We start from the raw sequence: 14,782 nt of genomic DNA, 5'->3' as shown, positions 1-14,782 counted from the left end.
TTTTTTGAGACAGAGTCTTGTTCTCACCAGGCTGGAGTGCAGTGGTGCGATCTTGGCTCAATACAACTTCCGCCTCCCAGGTTCAAGTGATTCTCCTACCTCAGCCTTCCAAGTAGCTGGGACTACAGGCATGCGCCACCACACCTGGCTAATTTTTGTATTTTTAGTAGAGACGGGGTTTCACCGTGTTTGCCAAGCTGGTCTCAAATTCCTAGCCTCATGTGATCCGCGTGCCTTGGCCTCCTAAAGTGCTGGGATTACAGGCATGAGCCACTGTGCCCAGCAGAGACTTTCTTATAAAGGGTTACAATCTACAGTGTGGCCATCCTGACAGACTGGGAAACATATTTACTAGCTTCGGGCAGAGACTGGAAACAGGCACTTCAAGAGAGGAGAAGGTGGAACAGGGATGTGTGCCTAAAGGGTTAGCCAAGTATACATATTCAACAGGTTATAGGCAGAGCTATGAGTATTTACAAAAGGGGTCCCAATGGGTGGGTACTGAGCAAACATGTGGTTACATGCATCCCATGTTCATTTTGGAATGAAGACTTAATATGTAAATACATTACAGTTGGGCCCTATATGTAAAAAGGTGAGGTGGAGACATGAAGGCATTCAAGTGAGCAGCCTCAGAACCAATTCATGGTTGGTGGTCTTCTTACTGAGAGAGAGTTATCGAAATCAATCTCTTGTCCAATTAAAGCTGTAGTTGTAGCTTGTGGAGCACGAGGGTTAGTCATTGTCTGATGGCGGATGAGCTGCAATTATTTTAATATTTATTGCTTATCTTGAGGTCAGTGCTTGTTCAGCTACTAGAGTAAAAGAAAAGCTTTGGCATTTAGAAGACAGTTTATTTTTTAAGTGTAGGGAGTTTGTGACTTAACCCTTGCCTGGCATGGCCTTAGGTCCTATTTATTTGTTTAGAGACAGAGTCTCACTCTGTTACCCAGGCTAGAGTGCGGTAGCGATCACAGCTCACCGCAACCTTGAACTCCTGGGTTCAAGTAATCCTTTTGTCTCAGCCACCCCACCCACCAGGTAGCTGGGACCATAGGTGTGCCCCACCAGGCCTGGCTAACTTTTGTATGTTTTGCAGAGACAGGGTCTTGCTTTGTTGCCCAGGCTTGATCCTGTTTATAATTTGATATCTTATTGCTACAAAGAGCCTTCTGTCAGTCTTATGATCTCTACCTAACATTAATGCTCATCAGTTATTGCGTCTAAACAGCAAAAGGAGGGGTATAACAAGGTGCATGCAGCCTCCTGTCCCATCATGGCTGAGCACTCAGTTTTTAAGGTTTCTCTGGGGTCCCCTTCATCAAGAGGGGGTTTGTTCAGTTGATTGAGAGGATTAGTATTTTATTTTTAGTTCTCGTATTGTATCATGGGAGAAATTATCAGTCATATATGGATTTGTGAAACAATATGCTTATTCTTGAATTTTTTGAAGGACTTTTATTTAGTGGGTGAAGGTCTTGTGTTTTGGAAGCCATTTGGTTCATAAATTATTTTTTCAGTGATTAGAGCATTTCAATTTAGTGTCATTTTTTTCAATGAACTTTAAATTAGAAATCATTCTTAAGAAGAGTAGAGAGTGTGCCTTCTTTCATATTTAGCTCATGTTTCTTTTACATACTCAGATTTTTAAAAAATTGTTACTCTATTTTAAGGAATTAAAAAGAGTCAAATGGAATTTAATTTTTCAGCCTGTACTAACTACTGTATCTGAGTATGCAAGGCGGTAATAATAATCTGCATACCTCCTTTAGTTGTGTGCATTTGAAAGAAAATGAATTGTTTCACAGGGTCTTGTGTTTGAGATTTACTTAAATTGACTTAAAATAGGAACATCAGTTGATTTGGAGTAGAAAGGAGTGTTCATGACTTTATGCAATGGCTAAGATTTCAATTTAAAACCATTTTATTATATGTTAATATTTAATTAAATAAAACATAAGACTATTTTGTTTTTCTTTCCTCTTAGGAAGTGTTTTATGTTTTCAAAGGACTAATATGTTATTTATCTCTTGCTGCTTACCACCATCCCAGATTTTAGGGGCTATGTTAGTTTTGATGCTGTAACAACTTATCACAAATTTAGTGGCTTAAAATAACATATTCATTATCTTACAGTTCTTTAGAGACAGAGTCTCACTCTGAAATCTGAAATGGATTTTACTTTGTTAAAATCAATATGTCAGTGGGATTGTGTTTCTTCTGGAGGCTGTAGGGGAGAATCTCTTTCCTAACTTTGGGTTTCTAAAGGCCATCTGCATATCTTGGCTTGTCCCGTTCCTCCATCTTCAAAGCCACAAATCACATTACTCTGACCTCTGCTTCCATTGTCATATTTTCCCTGACTCTCATCTTCCTGCCTCTCTGTTTTCCATTGTAAGGACCTTTGTGATTATGTTGGGCCTGACCAGATAATCTAGAATTATCTCCATCTAAAGATTCTTAATCACATCAGTAAAGTCTCTTTTGCCCTGTGAGGCAACATATTCAGAGGTTTAGGGTATTAGGACAAAAAATCTTTGAGGGACCATTATTTTGCCTACCATAGTGGCTTAAAACAATACTCTATTTTCTCAGGATTCAGTGGGTCAGCAATTTGTATTGTGCTCAGCTGGGCTGTTCTTCTGCTTGTCTCTCCAGTGGTCATGCAGGAATCTTCAGTGATCTGGCAGATTATCTGGAGCTGGATGGTCTAGGATGGCCTTATTCACATGTTTGGCAGTTGATACTGACCATCAGCTGGGCCATGTGTCTCTAATAGACTTAACCTGGGCATGTTCACTTAGTGGCAGAGAGAGAGACCCCAAACTGTAAAATCTCTTGATGCCTAGAAGTCTCACAATATCACTTGTTCCATATTTTATTGGTCAAAGCAGATCACAAGGCCAGCCCAGATTCAAGGGTAAAGAAATAGATTCTGTCTTTTGATGAAAGCACAAAGAATTTGTGGCCTTTAAAAATCTTATATAAGTAACTTTACACATTTTATTTCCCCTGTAATGTTCCTATAATAATTATGATATTGGGGTGCTCATTTAGTGAATCTTGATGTAATTGCTTAGGATTCACTTTTGAAATGTGTTTAACTGTCATCCTATGTGGCAATTGGTGATTTTAGAAGATACTGCAATTTTATGAACTTTTGATTAAACTTGCGTTTTAACACTGATATATTTATTTGTATAGAAACTGCTGGAGCGAACCCGTGCCAGGCGAGAGAATCTTCAGAGAAAAATGGCTGAGAGACCCACAGCAGCTCCAAGGTCTATGACTCATGCTAAGCGAGCCAGACAGCCACTTTCAGAAGCAAGTAACCAGCAGCCCCTCTCTGGTGGTGAAGGTAATAGACTTTGTGGGGAAAAATAACATTTGCTTTTTTTTTTTCTTTTGAAGGAGGCAAGCCCCGGACATTTCGTTAGCATATAGAAGAACCAAGCTCTTTGGGAGACAAATGTAACAGCCCCTGGGAGAAATAACAGCCTTCTATTCTATTTCAGAGTTATTATATTAGGCCTAGAACCCATCGGGTTGGAACAGAGTTTCTTCTAACAAATATTTCAAATTAATTGATTGAACTTTATTTTCTCCAATCTGAAGTTATCCTTAAAACTTCAAGTGAAGAAAAATAAAGGAGTAGGGTAACATTTATGCTTACAGTAGTGTGTAGTTTTTTATCCCAGAGGTGGCAGAACAGCTGGCCACAGAGTGTGGATGGTGTCTCTGGTACTAGCAAGGCAATGGAAGGCACACTGCCAGTGCTTGACATTTAATGAACCTTTTTCACCCTCTATTTGCTGAACCGACTCTAAAGTGTAGGTTGTTAAATCTCCGGAAGTGGTGGAATTAAACACAAGCACACACAACACAAACACAAACACAAACTCACCTGTAGTCTTACTCTTCCCTCAATCCTAGGATTCCCAGCCAGCATCAGCCAGCCTCCTTAGTCTTTTCCTGGAGTGTGGAATAGTCTGGAGATAATAATCTTCCTTAGTACATCTGTAAAATACTGTAATACCACTGTAAAATAAAATATAGAAAAAATTACAGAGGGAAAACCAATTTTTTTTTTTTTTTTTTTTTTTTAAAGAGAAGAGTACATGGGGCTAGCTCAGTTATTTTGGAAGCTAGTCATAGAACAAAAATTAGTGTTCATACATTTATCCATTTTGAAGGGAGAGCGAAGGAAATACATTACATATTATATGGCATTCAGCCAGGAAAATAGGGGCCTGTCCCTAGTCCAGGATCTTCTGTTTTCCCTGTGAGATGGGTTTGTACTATTGAGTGCTATGTATTTGAAAACTAGTGTTTGGATGCTTAGATAGAAGTTCAAAACTACATTTTGATGTTTAGGTAGAAGTTTACATTTACTGTTTTAGATAATTGTAAACTAGAATAATTCTGTATTTCCAGATGGTATTGCATGTTAAAGCAGGAACACTTTCAAAAATTATTAGGTGTGTTCATAGTAAATAGATCCATAAATGAGTTACAAAACATTAGAAAGTTTCCAAAATAAAAAAAGGAAAAGAAAAGAAAAAAGAGCCAAGTGTGGTGGCTCACGCCTGTAATCCCAACACTTTGAGAGATTGAGGTGGGCAGAGTGCTTGAGCTCAGGAGTTGGAGACCAGCCTGGGCAACATGGCAAAACCCTGTCTACAAAAAATACAAAAATTAGCTGGGCATGGTGGCACATCTATAGTCCCAGCTACGCGGGAGGCTGAGGTGGGAGGATCACTTGAGCCCAGGAGGTCGAGGCTGCAGTGAGCTGAGATTGCACCACTTCACTCCACCCTGGGTGACAGAGTGAGGCCCTATCTCAAAAAAAGAAAAAAGAGACAAAAAAGTGGAGTAAGGAAAAAATAGATAAGAAAGTTTCATAATGTATATTTACTTAGGTTGATGTCAACAAGGGCAATCATGATTTATCCCTGATACTACTTTGGTCACTGCCAGAACATTTGGTTAGGCAATTGATGAAACTGACCTAATATGAAATGTACATTCTTTTAAAATATTAATTTTCCAGAAGATATATTGAAACTCAGTTGTAGTTAGAAATAATATGCCTTATGGTTATGATAATTTTTTTTTTTTTTTTAATTTTAGGGCTTTTTCATTTATTTTGTAGGTGTTCATAGAAGCTTGAAATATGAAATGTTAAATATCCGTACTGGTGAATTTGTTTGGTATTGACCAGATAATTCAGTCACTTTTTCTGTCGCCTGTCATAATCCTAAACCTCAAGCCAATTGCCCTTCTAACCATGCTTATTAGTTATTTTCCATGAAAGAAAGTTTCAAAAACAGAAAACCTGGTTTCTACACTTAGCTCAGCTGTGTGACTTTAGGTGGGTAACTGAATTTCTCTAGGCTTGATATTTCATATTTGAAGGTGAGGTGATTAGGCTGTATAATCTTTAAAATCTGTTAGAATGCTTTCTTATTCTGTGTGTATGCACTTTCTATTTACTGTTGTCTTAACACTATATAAAGTGTTACGCAATATATTTTGAAAATGTTATTTAAATGTCTTTATTTTTATTTTTCCATAAATTATTGGGGTACAGGTGGTATTTGTTTACATGAGTAAGTTCTTTAGTGGTGATTTGTGAGATTTTGGTGCACCCATCACCTGAGCGGTATACACTGCACCATATTTGTAATCTTTTATCCCTTGCTCCTGTCCCGCTCTTACCCCCAAATCCCCACAGTCCATTGCATCCGTCTTATGCCTTTGCATCCCCATAGCTTAGCTCTAAATATCTTTTCATTAAGGTTTTTATACCATAAATTATGTTTGCTTGAAAAGATCTTTCATATCAGATTTCTAAGTTGCTGAAAGAGAATGGGGTTTTACATATTTCTGGTTGTAACTAAAATCATTTAAAAGAATAGGGAGGGGTGATGTTTTATTAATTTGTTAAGTATCTACCCTCAAGTTTTTCATGCTGTGAAAAATTGCAAATTTTGAATGTCTTTTTTCCTCTTTTTTAATGTAGAGAAATCTTGTACGAAACCATCACCATCAAAAAAACACTGTTCTGACAACACTGAAGTAGAAGTTTCTAACTTGGAAAATAAACAACCAGTTGAGTCATCGTCTGCAAAATCTTGTTCTCCAAGTCCTGTGTCTCCTCAGGTGCAGCCACAAGCAGCAGATACCGTCAATGATTCTGTGGCTGTCCCGGCATCACTGCTGGGCATGAGGAGAGGGCTGAACTCAAGATTGGAAGCAACTGCAGCCTCCTCAGTTAAAACACGTATGCAAAAACTTGCAGAGCAACGGCGCCGTTGGGATAATGATGATATGACAGGTATGAATTGTATAGATGGTATGGCCCATACATCTGTTCCAATAAGATGCAGTTTGGTATGTTAAACATTTTATCAGTTAACTCATGAAAAGTAAATGCTTTTGTTTTATCTATATGTTGAGTATCCTTTGCTTGCAAATGGTTTGTCTACCAGTAGTATACGTTGGTTTTGTTTAAATTGAAGTAGATCACAATGAGGTTCTTGGACTAGTTCGTAGAAACCTGATCTTATGCATTACCTTAATATCTGCAACGAAAAATAGTTGAGAACAAACTATACGTGTCATTAGCATTGCTAACCCTCAGCTCCATGTTAAAGAAATCCTATTTCATGGATTCAATAATTAAATAAACTTGAGGGACTAAGGTATGCAATGCTGTTCGGCAGGGGAGAAATAAAATGTCAAAAAATATAAATAGAGCACCTACAAAGTATTTTATTATGCACAGTGCTGGAAACGAATGAAATGACTTGATCCTTGCCTTTCATGAGCCTATCATCAGAAGGGGAACCTGAGAAGTAAAGCAACAATTATGCAACAGAGTTATTTATGCTATGATCAATTTCACTTATCGCTTGCCTTGTTACAAAAAAAAACAAAGCCTTGAGATGACTTATAAAAATATCTGTATTACAAAACAAGAAAAGTAAAGAAGTCAAGGTGAAGAGAAAATACGGGAAGGAAAAACAAAGAAGTGAAAAGTAAAGTCATTTTATTAAATGCAGACTGTAAAGTCTTCCTTTTGCTAGTGGCCCATGTGAAGACGTGAAACACTTATCAGTTACGTGACTAACAAGCTAAAAGCAGAACCATCTTTGGCACTAAGACTTGAGATTTGGCAGTAAGACCTGAGAGAACTTTCTTTCATGTGTCCTTAAATATGACTTTGTGGGAGCTAAGAAACCTATAAGGTTTCTCAAGGTAGGCAGATGTCCTGGCTCCAAGCTCAGTAGAAGCATTTCTTTTTTCTTTTCTTTTCTTTTTTTTTGAGACAGAGTCTTACTCTGTCACCCAGTCTAGAGTGTAGCAGCACAGTCTTGGCTCACTGCAACTTCCGCCTCTCAGGTTCAAGTGATTCTCGTGCCTCAGCCTCCCGAGTAGCTGGGATGACAGGTGTGTGCCACCATGCCCAGCTAATTTTTTTTGTATTTTTTAGTAGAGATGGAGTTGCACCATGTTGGCAAAACTGGTCTCGAACTCCTGACCTCAAGGAAGTGCCTGCCTTGGCCTCCGAAGTGTTAGGATTTCAGTAATGAGCCACCGCACCTGGCAGTAGAAGCATTTCTAAAGTAAGCTAGCACAGTGCAGGTAGACCCCACGGTGCTTGCAGACAGCTCAGTGGCTACTGGGCCTCACCCAAGGAAGCATTCCTTAGGTGGTTCTCAGCCTGGCTGATTGTATCAGAATCACATAGACCATAGGATTAGAATTTCAGAAATGTGGTGGAACCCCAAGGTGTGCTTTTGTCTTATTTTTTTTAAAGCTCTTTAGGTAATTATGATGCATAGCCAGAATTGAGATCAAGTGATCTGAAGAATGGGGCTGGATAGATGACAGCTATTTTAGACTGGATTAAACCAGATGGACTACATGTATTTCAGGCAGTCTTCCATACATATCAATTCTTTTCTTTTAACTGAAATTTTGATAAGAATTAGCAGAGAGTTTAAGATTATGTTTTCTGACAGTGATGATAATAATTGCAAGAGCAAACAGTATGTAAAATGCTAGGCATTGCAAATATTTTTTATTTTAATGTAAATTTTTTTATTCTAATAGCTTTTAATTCTTATAATCTTGAGATATAAACTACTTTTATCTTCATTTTATAGAGGAGGGAAACTGGGTTCATAGAGGCTAATAAACCTGTCCTGGTTAGCCAGCTCAAATTCAAATCCCAATGGTTTGACTTTAGAGCTCTTAATTCCTATGACCTGCCTGATGATTTTTTTGTTTTTGTTTTTGTTTTTGAGACAGAGTCTCACTGTGTTGCCCAGGCTGGAGTGCAGTGGCATGATCTCGGGTCACTGCAACCTCCACCTTGCAGGTTCAAGCAATTCTCCTGCCTCAGCCTCCTGAGTGGCTGGGATTACAGGCGCACACCATCACACCCAGCTAATTTTTTTTTTTTTTTTTGAGACGGAGTCTTGCTCTGTCGCCCACACTGGAGTGCAGTGGTGCCATCTTGTCTCACTGCAAGCTCCGCCTCCCAGGTTCACACCATTCTCCTGCCTCAGCCTCCCAAGTAGCTGGGACTACAGGTGCCCACCACAATGCCTGGCTAATTTTTTTTGTATTTTTAATAGTAGAGATGGGGTTTTACTGTGTTAGCCAGGATGGTCTCAATCTCCTGACCTCGTGATCTGCCCGCCTTGGCCTCCCAAAATGCTGGGATTACAGACGTGAGCCACCGCCCCTGGCCATTTTTGTATTTTTAGTAGAGACAGGCTTTCGCCATGTTGTCCAGGCTGGTCTTGAACTCCTGACCTCAGGTGATCCACCTGCCTCGGCCTCCCGAAGTGCTGGGATTATAGACGTGAGCCACCTCGCCCGGCCACCTGATGTTTTTTGGCACATAGCATAGTCTATGGTATCAATCAATACCTATTTATTTTAGTAGTGGTGAGGTAAGAGATAGGACTTGACTCCAGATGTGGGACTTGGACACTGAACAAGATTGAGAAATGACAACAACAAAGAAATAAGAAATGAAAAAAAAAAATTGAGGACTAGCTAAAACAGGGCCTAGGGGTAAGCAGCTTTCCAGTGACATGCCCACCAGTGTGCTATGTCAATTTATCATCGCCATGGCAACACCCAGGCGTTACCACCCCTTTCCATGGCAATGACCCAGAAGTTACTATCCCTTCCCTAGATATTTCTTCATAAGCTGCTGCTTAATGTGCATGCAATTAAGAGTAGGTATAAATATGACTGTAAAACTGCCCTAAACTGCTACTCTCTGCCCTGCTCTGCACAGGGAATCAAGAGAGCTATTACATTGCCTCTTCGATAAAGCTGTTTTTTTTGTTTTTTTTTTTTGAGATGGAGTCTTGCCCTGTTGCCCAGGCAAGACTTGCAACAGACTTGCCCTGTTGCACAATCTTGGCCCACTGCAACTTCTGCCTCCCAGGTTCAAGTGATTCTCCTGCCTCAGCCTCCCGAGTAGCGGGGATTACAGGTGCATGCCACCACACCCAGCTAATTTTTTGTATTTTTAGTAGAGACGAGGTTTCACTATGTTGGCCAGGCTGGTCTCGAACTCCTGACCTCAGGTGATCCGCCTGCCTCAGCCTCCCAAAGTGCTGGGATGTGAGCCACCACATCCTGCCTGCACCTAGATTATAATATTAGCCTTCTAACTGTTCTTCCTGCTTCAAACCTCTGCCCTGTCCAGTCCCTCCTCAATTCTCACACCAGCATGATTTTTCTAAAACACTTGCCTGCTTCTGCTTTAAACTCTCCCAGGACCTCCCCATCAACTGATTAAATTCCAGTCTGGACCTGCTGCTTTTTCAAACGTATCTCCTTATTTTGACACATTCAGAATGGAAAAAAAAAATGTAACTCTTGCTTTTCTACTGCTTGCTTTAAACACCAGAATAGGATCTACTTATACACACACTCTGCTCGTGTTACTTACCTCTGCTTTCCATACATTTTTGTTTTTCTGACTAGATTATCTCCATTCTCTGAAGCCAGTTGTCCTTTAGAGTCCAGCTTAAGGAGTCTCTTCCTCCAGAAAAGCCTCCCTGACCCCCTGCAATATCCTTTATATACCTCTGTTATTTTCCCTAGAATAAGCACTGTCCTATCAGCAGATGACAGTTTTATTGTCATGTTTTAGGAATAGGCTTAATAAGACCTCTAGCTCTTGTGACTATACTCTGTGGTGCATGCCTGTAATCCCAGCTACTCGGGAGGCTGAGGCAGGAGAATCTCTTGAACCCGGGAGGCGGAGGTTGCAGTGAGCCGAGATCGTGCTATTACATTCCAGCCTGGGCAACAAGAGCAAAACTCTTTCTCAAAAAATAAAATAAAGTAAAATATAATCTAGTTGCAAAGAGTGAAGGACTGTGGAAATGAAGAGAAGAAGCTGGATTTGAGAGATATAGGAAACAGACTCTAGGACCTAATGACTGGATGGTGGAGGATGAGGGAGAAGGGAGGAAGAGGTCAGATTCCTGGCCCCAGTGACTGGATAGTTAGCGATGTCTTTTCCTAAGATGAGGAGGAATATGTTCAGGGCAATTTCACCTTCAGATATGTTATTTGGGATATCTGGGCGAGCCAAATGGAGGTATTTGGTAGTTGGAAGACTGTGAAGGATAAGCCAGGAAGGACAGTAGAGAATGATGTCACAAATAGAAAGCGAGTGATATATTTTAGAGATGTCAAGAAATACAAAGCCTGCAAAGTGTGAACTGGCATCTAGTGACAATGACAAAACCAACTTCAGGGCAGTGGTACAGGCAGAAGTTCAGTTGAGTGAGTTAAGTGGTGAGTGAATATTGTGTAGGGAAAGAGGGCCAGTAGTTAAAGAGGATGTATATCAATGAGGGGATGTTTATTTTTTTTTGAGACGGCCTCGCCTCATTGCTCAGGCTGGAGTGCAGTGGTAACGCTCTCAGCTCGCTGCAACCTCCTCCACCTCCCAGGCTCTAGCGATCCTACCACCTCAGTGTCCCAAGTAGCTGGGACTAAAGGCGCAACACCAAGCCCAGCTAAGTTTTGCATTTTTTATAGAGACGGGATTTTGCCATGTTGCCAAGGCTGGTCTCGAAGTCCTGAGTTCAAGCAATCCACCCTCCTTGGCCTCCCAAAGTGGTGGGATTACAGGCGTGAGCCCGCCACTCCTTGCCAGGATGTATATTTGTTTGTTTATGAGAGGGAGTCTTGCTCTGTCACCGAGGCTAGAGTGCAATGGCACAATCTTGGCTCACTGCAACCTCCACCTCCTGGGTTCAAGCAATTCCTCTGCCTCAGCCTCCTGAATAGCTGAGATTATAGGCACCCGTCACCGCGTGTGGCTAATTTTATGTTTTAGTAGAGACGGAGTTTCACCATGTCAATTAGGCTGGTCTCGAACTCCTGACCTCAAATGATCTGCCTGCCTCGGCCTCCCAAAGTGCTGGGATTACAGGCTTGGGCCCTTCGCGCCTTGCCGGTATGTTTATTTCTAAGGTGAGAGAAACTTGAGAATCCAGTAGTCTCCCCACTTATCTGCTGGGTATATGTTCCACGACCACCAGTGGACGTCTGAAACCTCAGACAGTACGGAACCCGATTGCCATCATTCATACCATCTTTCTGTGCATCTTCCACCTGGAAATGTAATGCCTTTTCCATGTTAACTAAGCACTTACACACACTGTGGCCATAACTTTCGTAGTCTGAGGTACGACAGCAAAACTCCATGAATTTCTTTTATCTTCCTCACAATTTCATGGATAGAAGATTCATTTTTACCATAGATCTTAGCAACCTCAGCATATTTTCTTTCCTTATTAAGTCGAGAACTTTCACCTTTTGACTTCGAGAAAGCACTTTACGGCTTCTCTTAAGTGTATCCGAATTGCCAGCATCACTGCTACTGCTCTTGTGCTTTGGGGACATCATTAGGGCAGATAAAGGCTACTTGAACACAAGCACTGCATCCTCCAGTAGTCGATCTGATAACCAAGATGGCTACAAAGTGATTATGGGGCGGGTGGCGTCTACAGTGTGGATATGCTGGACAAAGGATTCATATCCTGGTCAGATGGTGCAAGATTTCATCATGCTACTCAGAACAGTGTGCAGTTTAAAACTTATGAATTATTTATTTCTGGAATTTTCCATTTAATATTTTTAGACAACAGTTGACTGCTGGTAAGGAAACTGGGAACGTGAAACTGAAGATAAGGGTTGGGCTACTGTATGGTCATATACCACATATTGATGTTTTTGTCAGTGGTAGACTGCATATACAATGGTAGTCTCATAAGATTATAATGTACTTTTAATGTGCTTTTTCTATATTTAGATGTTTGCTTCCCATTGTGGTACAGTTGCCTGCAGTATTCAGTAGAGTAACATGCTGTACAGGTTTTTAGCCTAGGAGCAATAGGTTTTACCACATATCCTAACTATATAGTAGACTACACCATGTTTGTGGAAGTGCTCTCTGTGATGTACACATAACAAAATCACCTCATGATGCATTTCTCAGAATGTATCCCCATTGTTAAACAACTCATAACTGTGTTTATGTGCAGAGAAGAGTTTGTAGAGAAGGAGGGGGCTTATTTCGAGCAAGATCCCTGAGAAGGTTTTGGAGGTGCAGAACTGAAAATTCAGCAGAAGTAGAAGCTTTGGACAGGAGGAATTCCTCTTTCCTTGATTGAATTTGTGGAGTAGGAACTGTTGTGAACCTTGGATTCCCTATATACATGCCCTAGGGAAGGCCTAGATTCTTCGTCAGTTAAATATCACTATTTGGGATTTCTCTCCAAATGAAGTAACTATCCAGGAAAACATTTGGTTGTTTTTGATTTGATCTAACCCTGTGCTACCCAATACAGAAGACACTAGCCATATGTGGATGTTTAAGTTAATTAAAATGAAATGAAATGTCGTTTATCAGCTGCTCTAGCCACATTTCAAGTGTTCATTAGTCACAAGTGGCTAATGGTTACAGCATTATTGCTGCCGTACAGCAATAGTCTAATCCATTTTTAAAACAAAAAGTTTCTGTGAGATACATAATTTTAAATTGCGCAATGTTATATATAACACCATGAATTCATTCTAAAAATATAGCCTTTCTTCTTCATGATCCATCGAAAAATGGAAAAAATAGGTATAATAGGTTTTTTTTAAATGTTGGATTTAATATCATTTGATTTAAAAAGATAATGTCAAATTTAAATATCTTGATAGTTTCATGCATGCTAGAACTTTTCACTGGTTCTTAAACCTATTAATCTCATTTAAAAATTCTGCATAGAGTGATCCTGGTTTTTACATAAATATTACTCTTAAACGTGGTTTTTAACTCTTTTCTGAAAACATTTTCAGATGATATTCCTGAAAGCTCACTCTTCTCACCAATGCCATCAGAGGAAAAGGCTGCTTCCCCTCCCAAACCACCACTTTCAAATGCCTCAGCAGCTCCAGTTGGGAGAAGGGGCCGTCTGGCCAACCTTGCTGCAACTATTTGCTCCTGGGAAGATGATGTAAATCACTCATTTGCAAAACAAAACAGTGTACAAGAACAGCCTGGTACCACTTGTTTATCCAAATTTTCCTCTGCAAGTGGAGCATCTGCTAGGATCAATAGCAGCAGTGTTAAGCAGGAAGCTACATGCTGTTCCCAAAGGGATGGCGATGGCTCTTTGAATAAAGCCCCATCCTCAAGTGCTGATGATGCATCTTTGGTTAATACCTCAATTTCCAGCTCTGTGGTAAGTCAATATCATTTTGGTCTTTGGAAGCCTTTTCTTTTTTTGTTATGAGTGGTATAATACATCTGTGTGTATGTGCAGGTGGATGGGTGGATATATGTTTTATAATAGATGCATAGTGAGTTTATATGTATTTGTAAGGTAGCAGTTTCTTAGAAACTGAAAATCGTTAAGTTGGATACCCTATCCCAAGATCAATTAGCAGTTGACAGTTGAAGTTATACTAATTTGATGCAAATCCAGTCTATAATGGAATAATAGAACCTCTTCTTAGTCATTAAGGAGAGCACTGAAAAGTAAGTCCTCTGTTATAATGCTTTAAATATATATAATGAGAAATTTATATAAATTTATCAAATATTCCTGAAAAGATGTATAACAAATTAGTAGCTATAGTTGCCTCCAGGAAGGCAAATTGCCAAACAGGGTATGATACTTTCACCGTATATCCTTTTGAAATGTTTGAAATGTTTGAAACTTTTACTTTGTGCATGTATTACCTCAACAGTTTTCAAAAAAAAAATCTTAAATAAAAAGGAAAAATAATTTTGTGTTTCTGACCATTGTCTTTTAGTGTACAGCTAGGCTTTAGAATTAGACCTGCATTGAATCCTAGCTCTACCACATAATTAGAAGTGTGACTTTGGACAAGGTGCTTAATATTGCAAGGCTTTATTTTTCTGTATGTAAAATAGGAAAAAAAAGATTATTTGGAGGGTTAATAAGAGTCATAAAACACTTAGCACAGTACCTGGCTATGTATAAGTACTTAATTTATTAACCATCAAGTACATGATACTATTTTGTTAAATTTTTATTGACTTAATTAAAATGTAATTTGGTCTAATATGGTTAAAAATTTGATAAAGGTACTAGTGCAATAATATGAGTAAAACTTTTTTTTAAAATAGTGATCGTACTGCTAATACTTAATTACCCATGAATACATTATGCAGACTAACCCACATATTATAATTTAAATAATAGCATTTTTTAAG

General features: G+C 39.5%; 1 protein-coding gene across 2 annotated transcripts in view; it reads left to right on the top strand.

Annotated features, from left to right (window-relative positions):
- ANLN (anillin actin binding protein) overlaps window positions 1-14,782 on the top strand; it is a 64,609-nt gene that overhangs the window by 3,205 nt on the left and 46,622 nt on the right. For both annotated transcript variants that reach the window (XM_025378138.1, XM_025378137.1), the window contains exons 2-4: window positions 3,205-3,358; window positions 6,023-6,337; window positions 13,399-13,784. In XM_025378138.1, the coding sequence (XP_025233923.1) occupies window positions 3,205-3,358; window positions 6,023-6,337; window positions 13,399-13,784 (855 nt within the window). The remainder of the gene's footprint in view (window positions 1-3,204; window positions 3,359-6,022; window positions 6,338-13,398; window positions 13,785-14,782) is intronic.

Source organism: Theropithecus gelada, chromosome 3 (genome assembly GCF_003255815.1).
Source record: "Theropithecus gelada isolate Dixy chromosome 3, Tgel_1.0, whole genome shotgun sequence".
Classification (NCBI taxonomy): domain Eukaryota; kingdom Metazoa; phylum Chordata; class Mammalia; order Primates; family Cercopithecidae; genus Theropithecus; species Theropithecus gelada.
The sequence above is the reverse complement of the archived record's forward strand: the minus strand, read 5'-3'. Positions and strand labels throughout refer to the sequence as shown.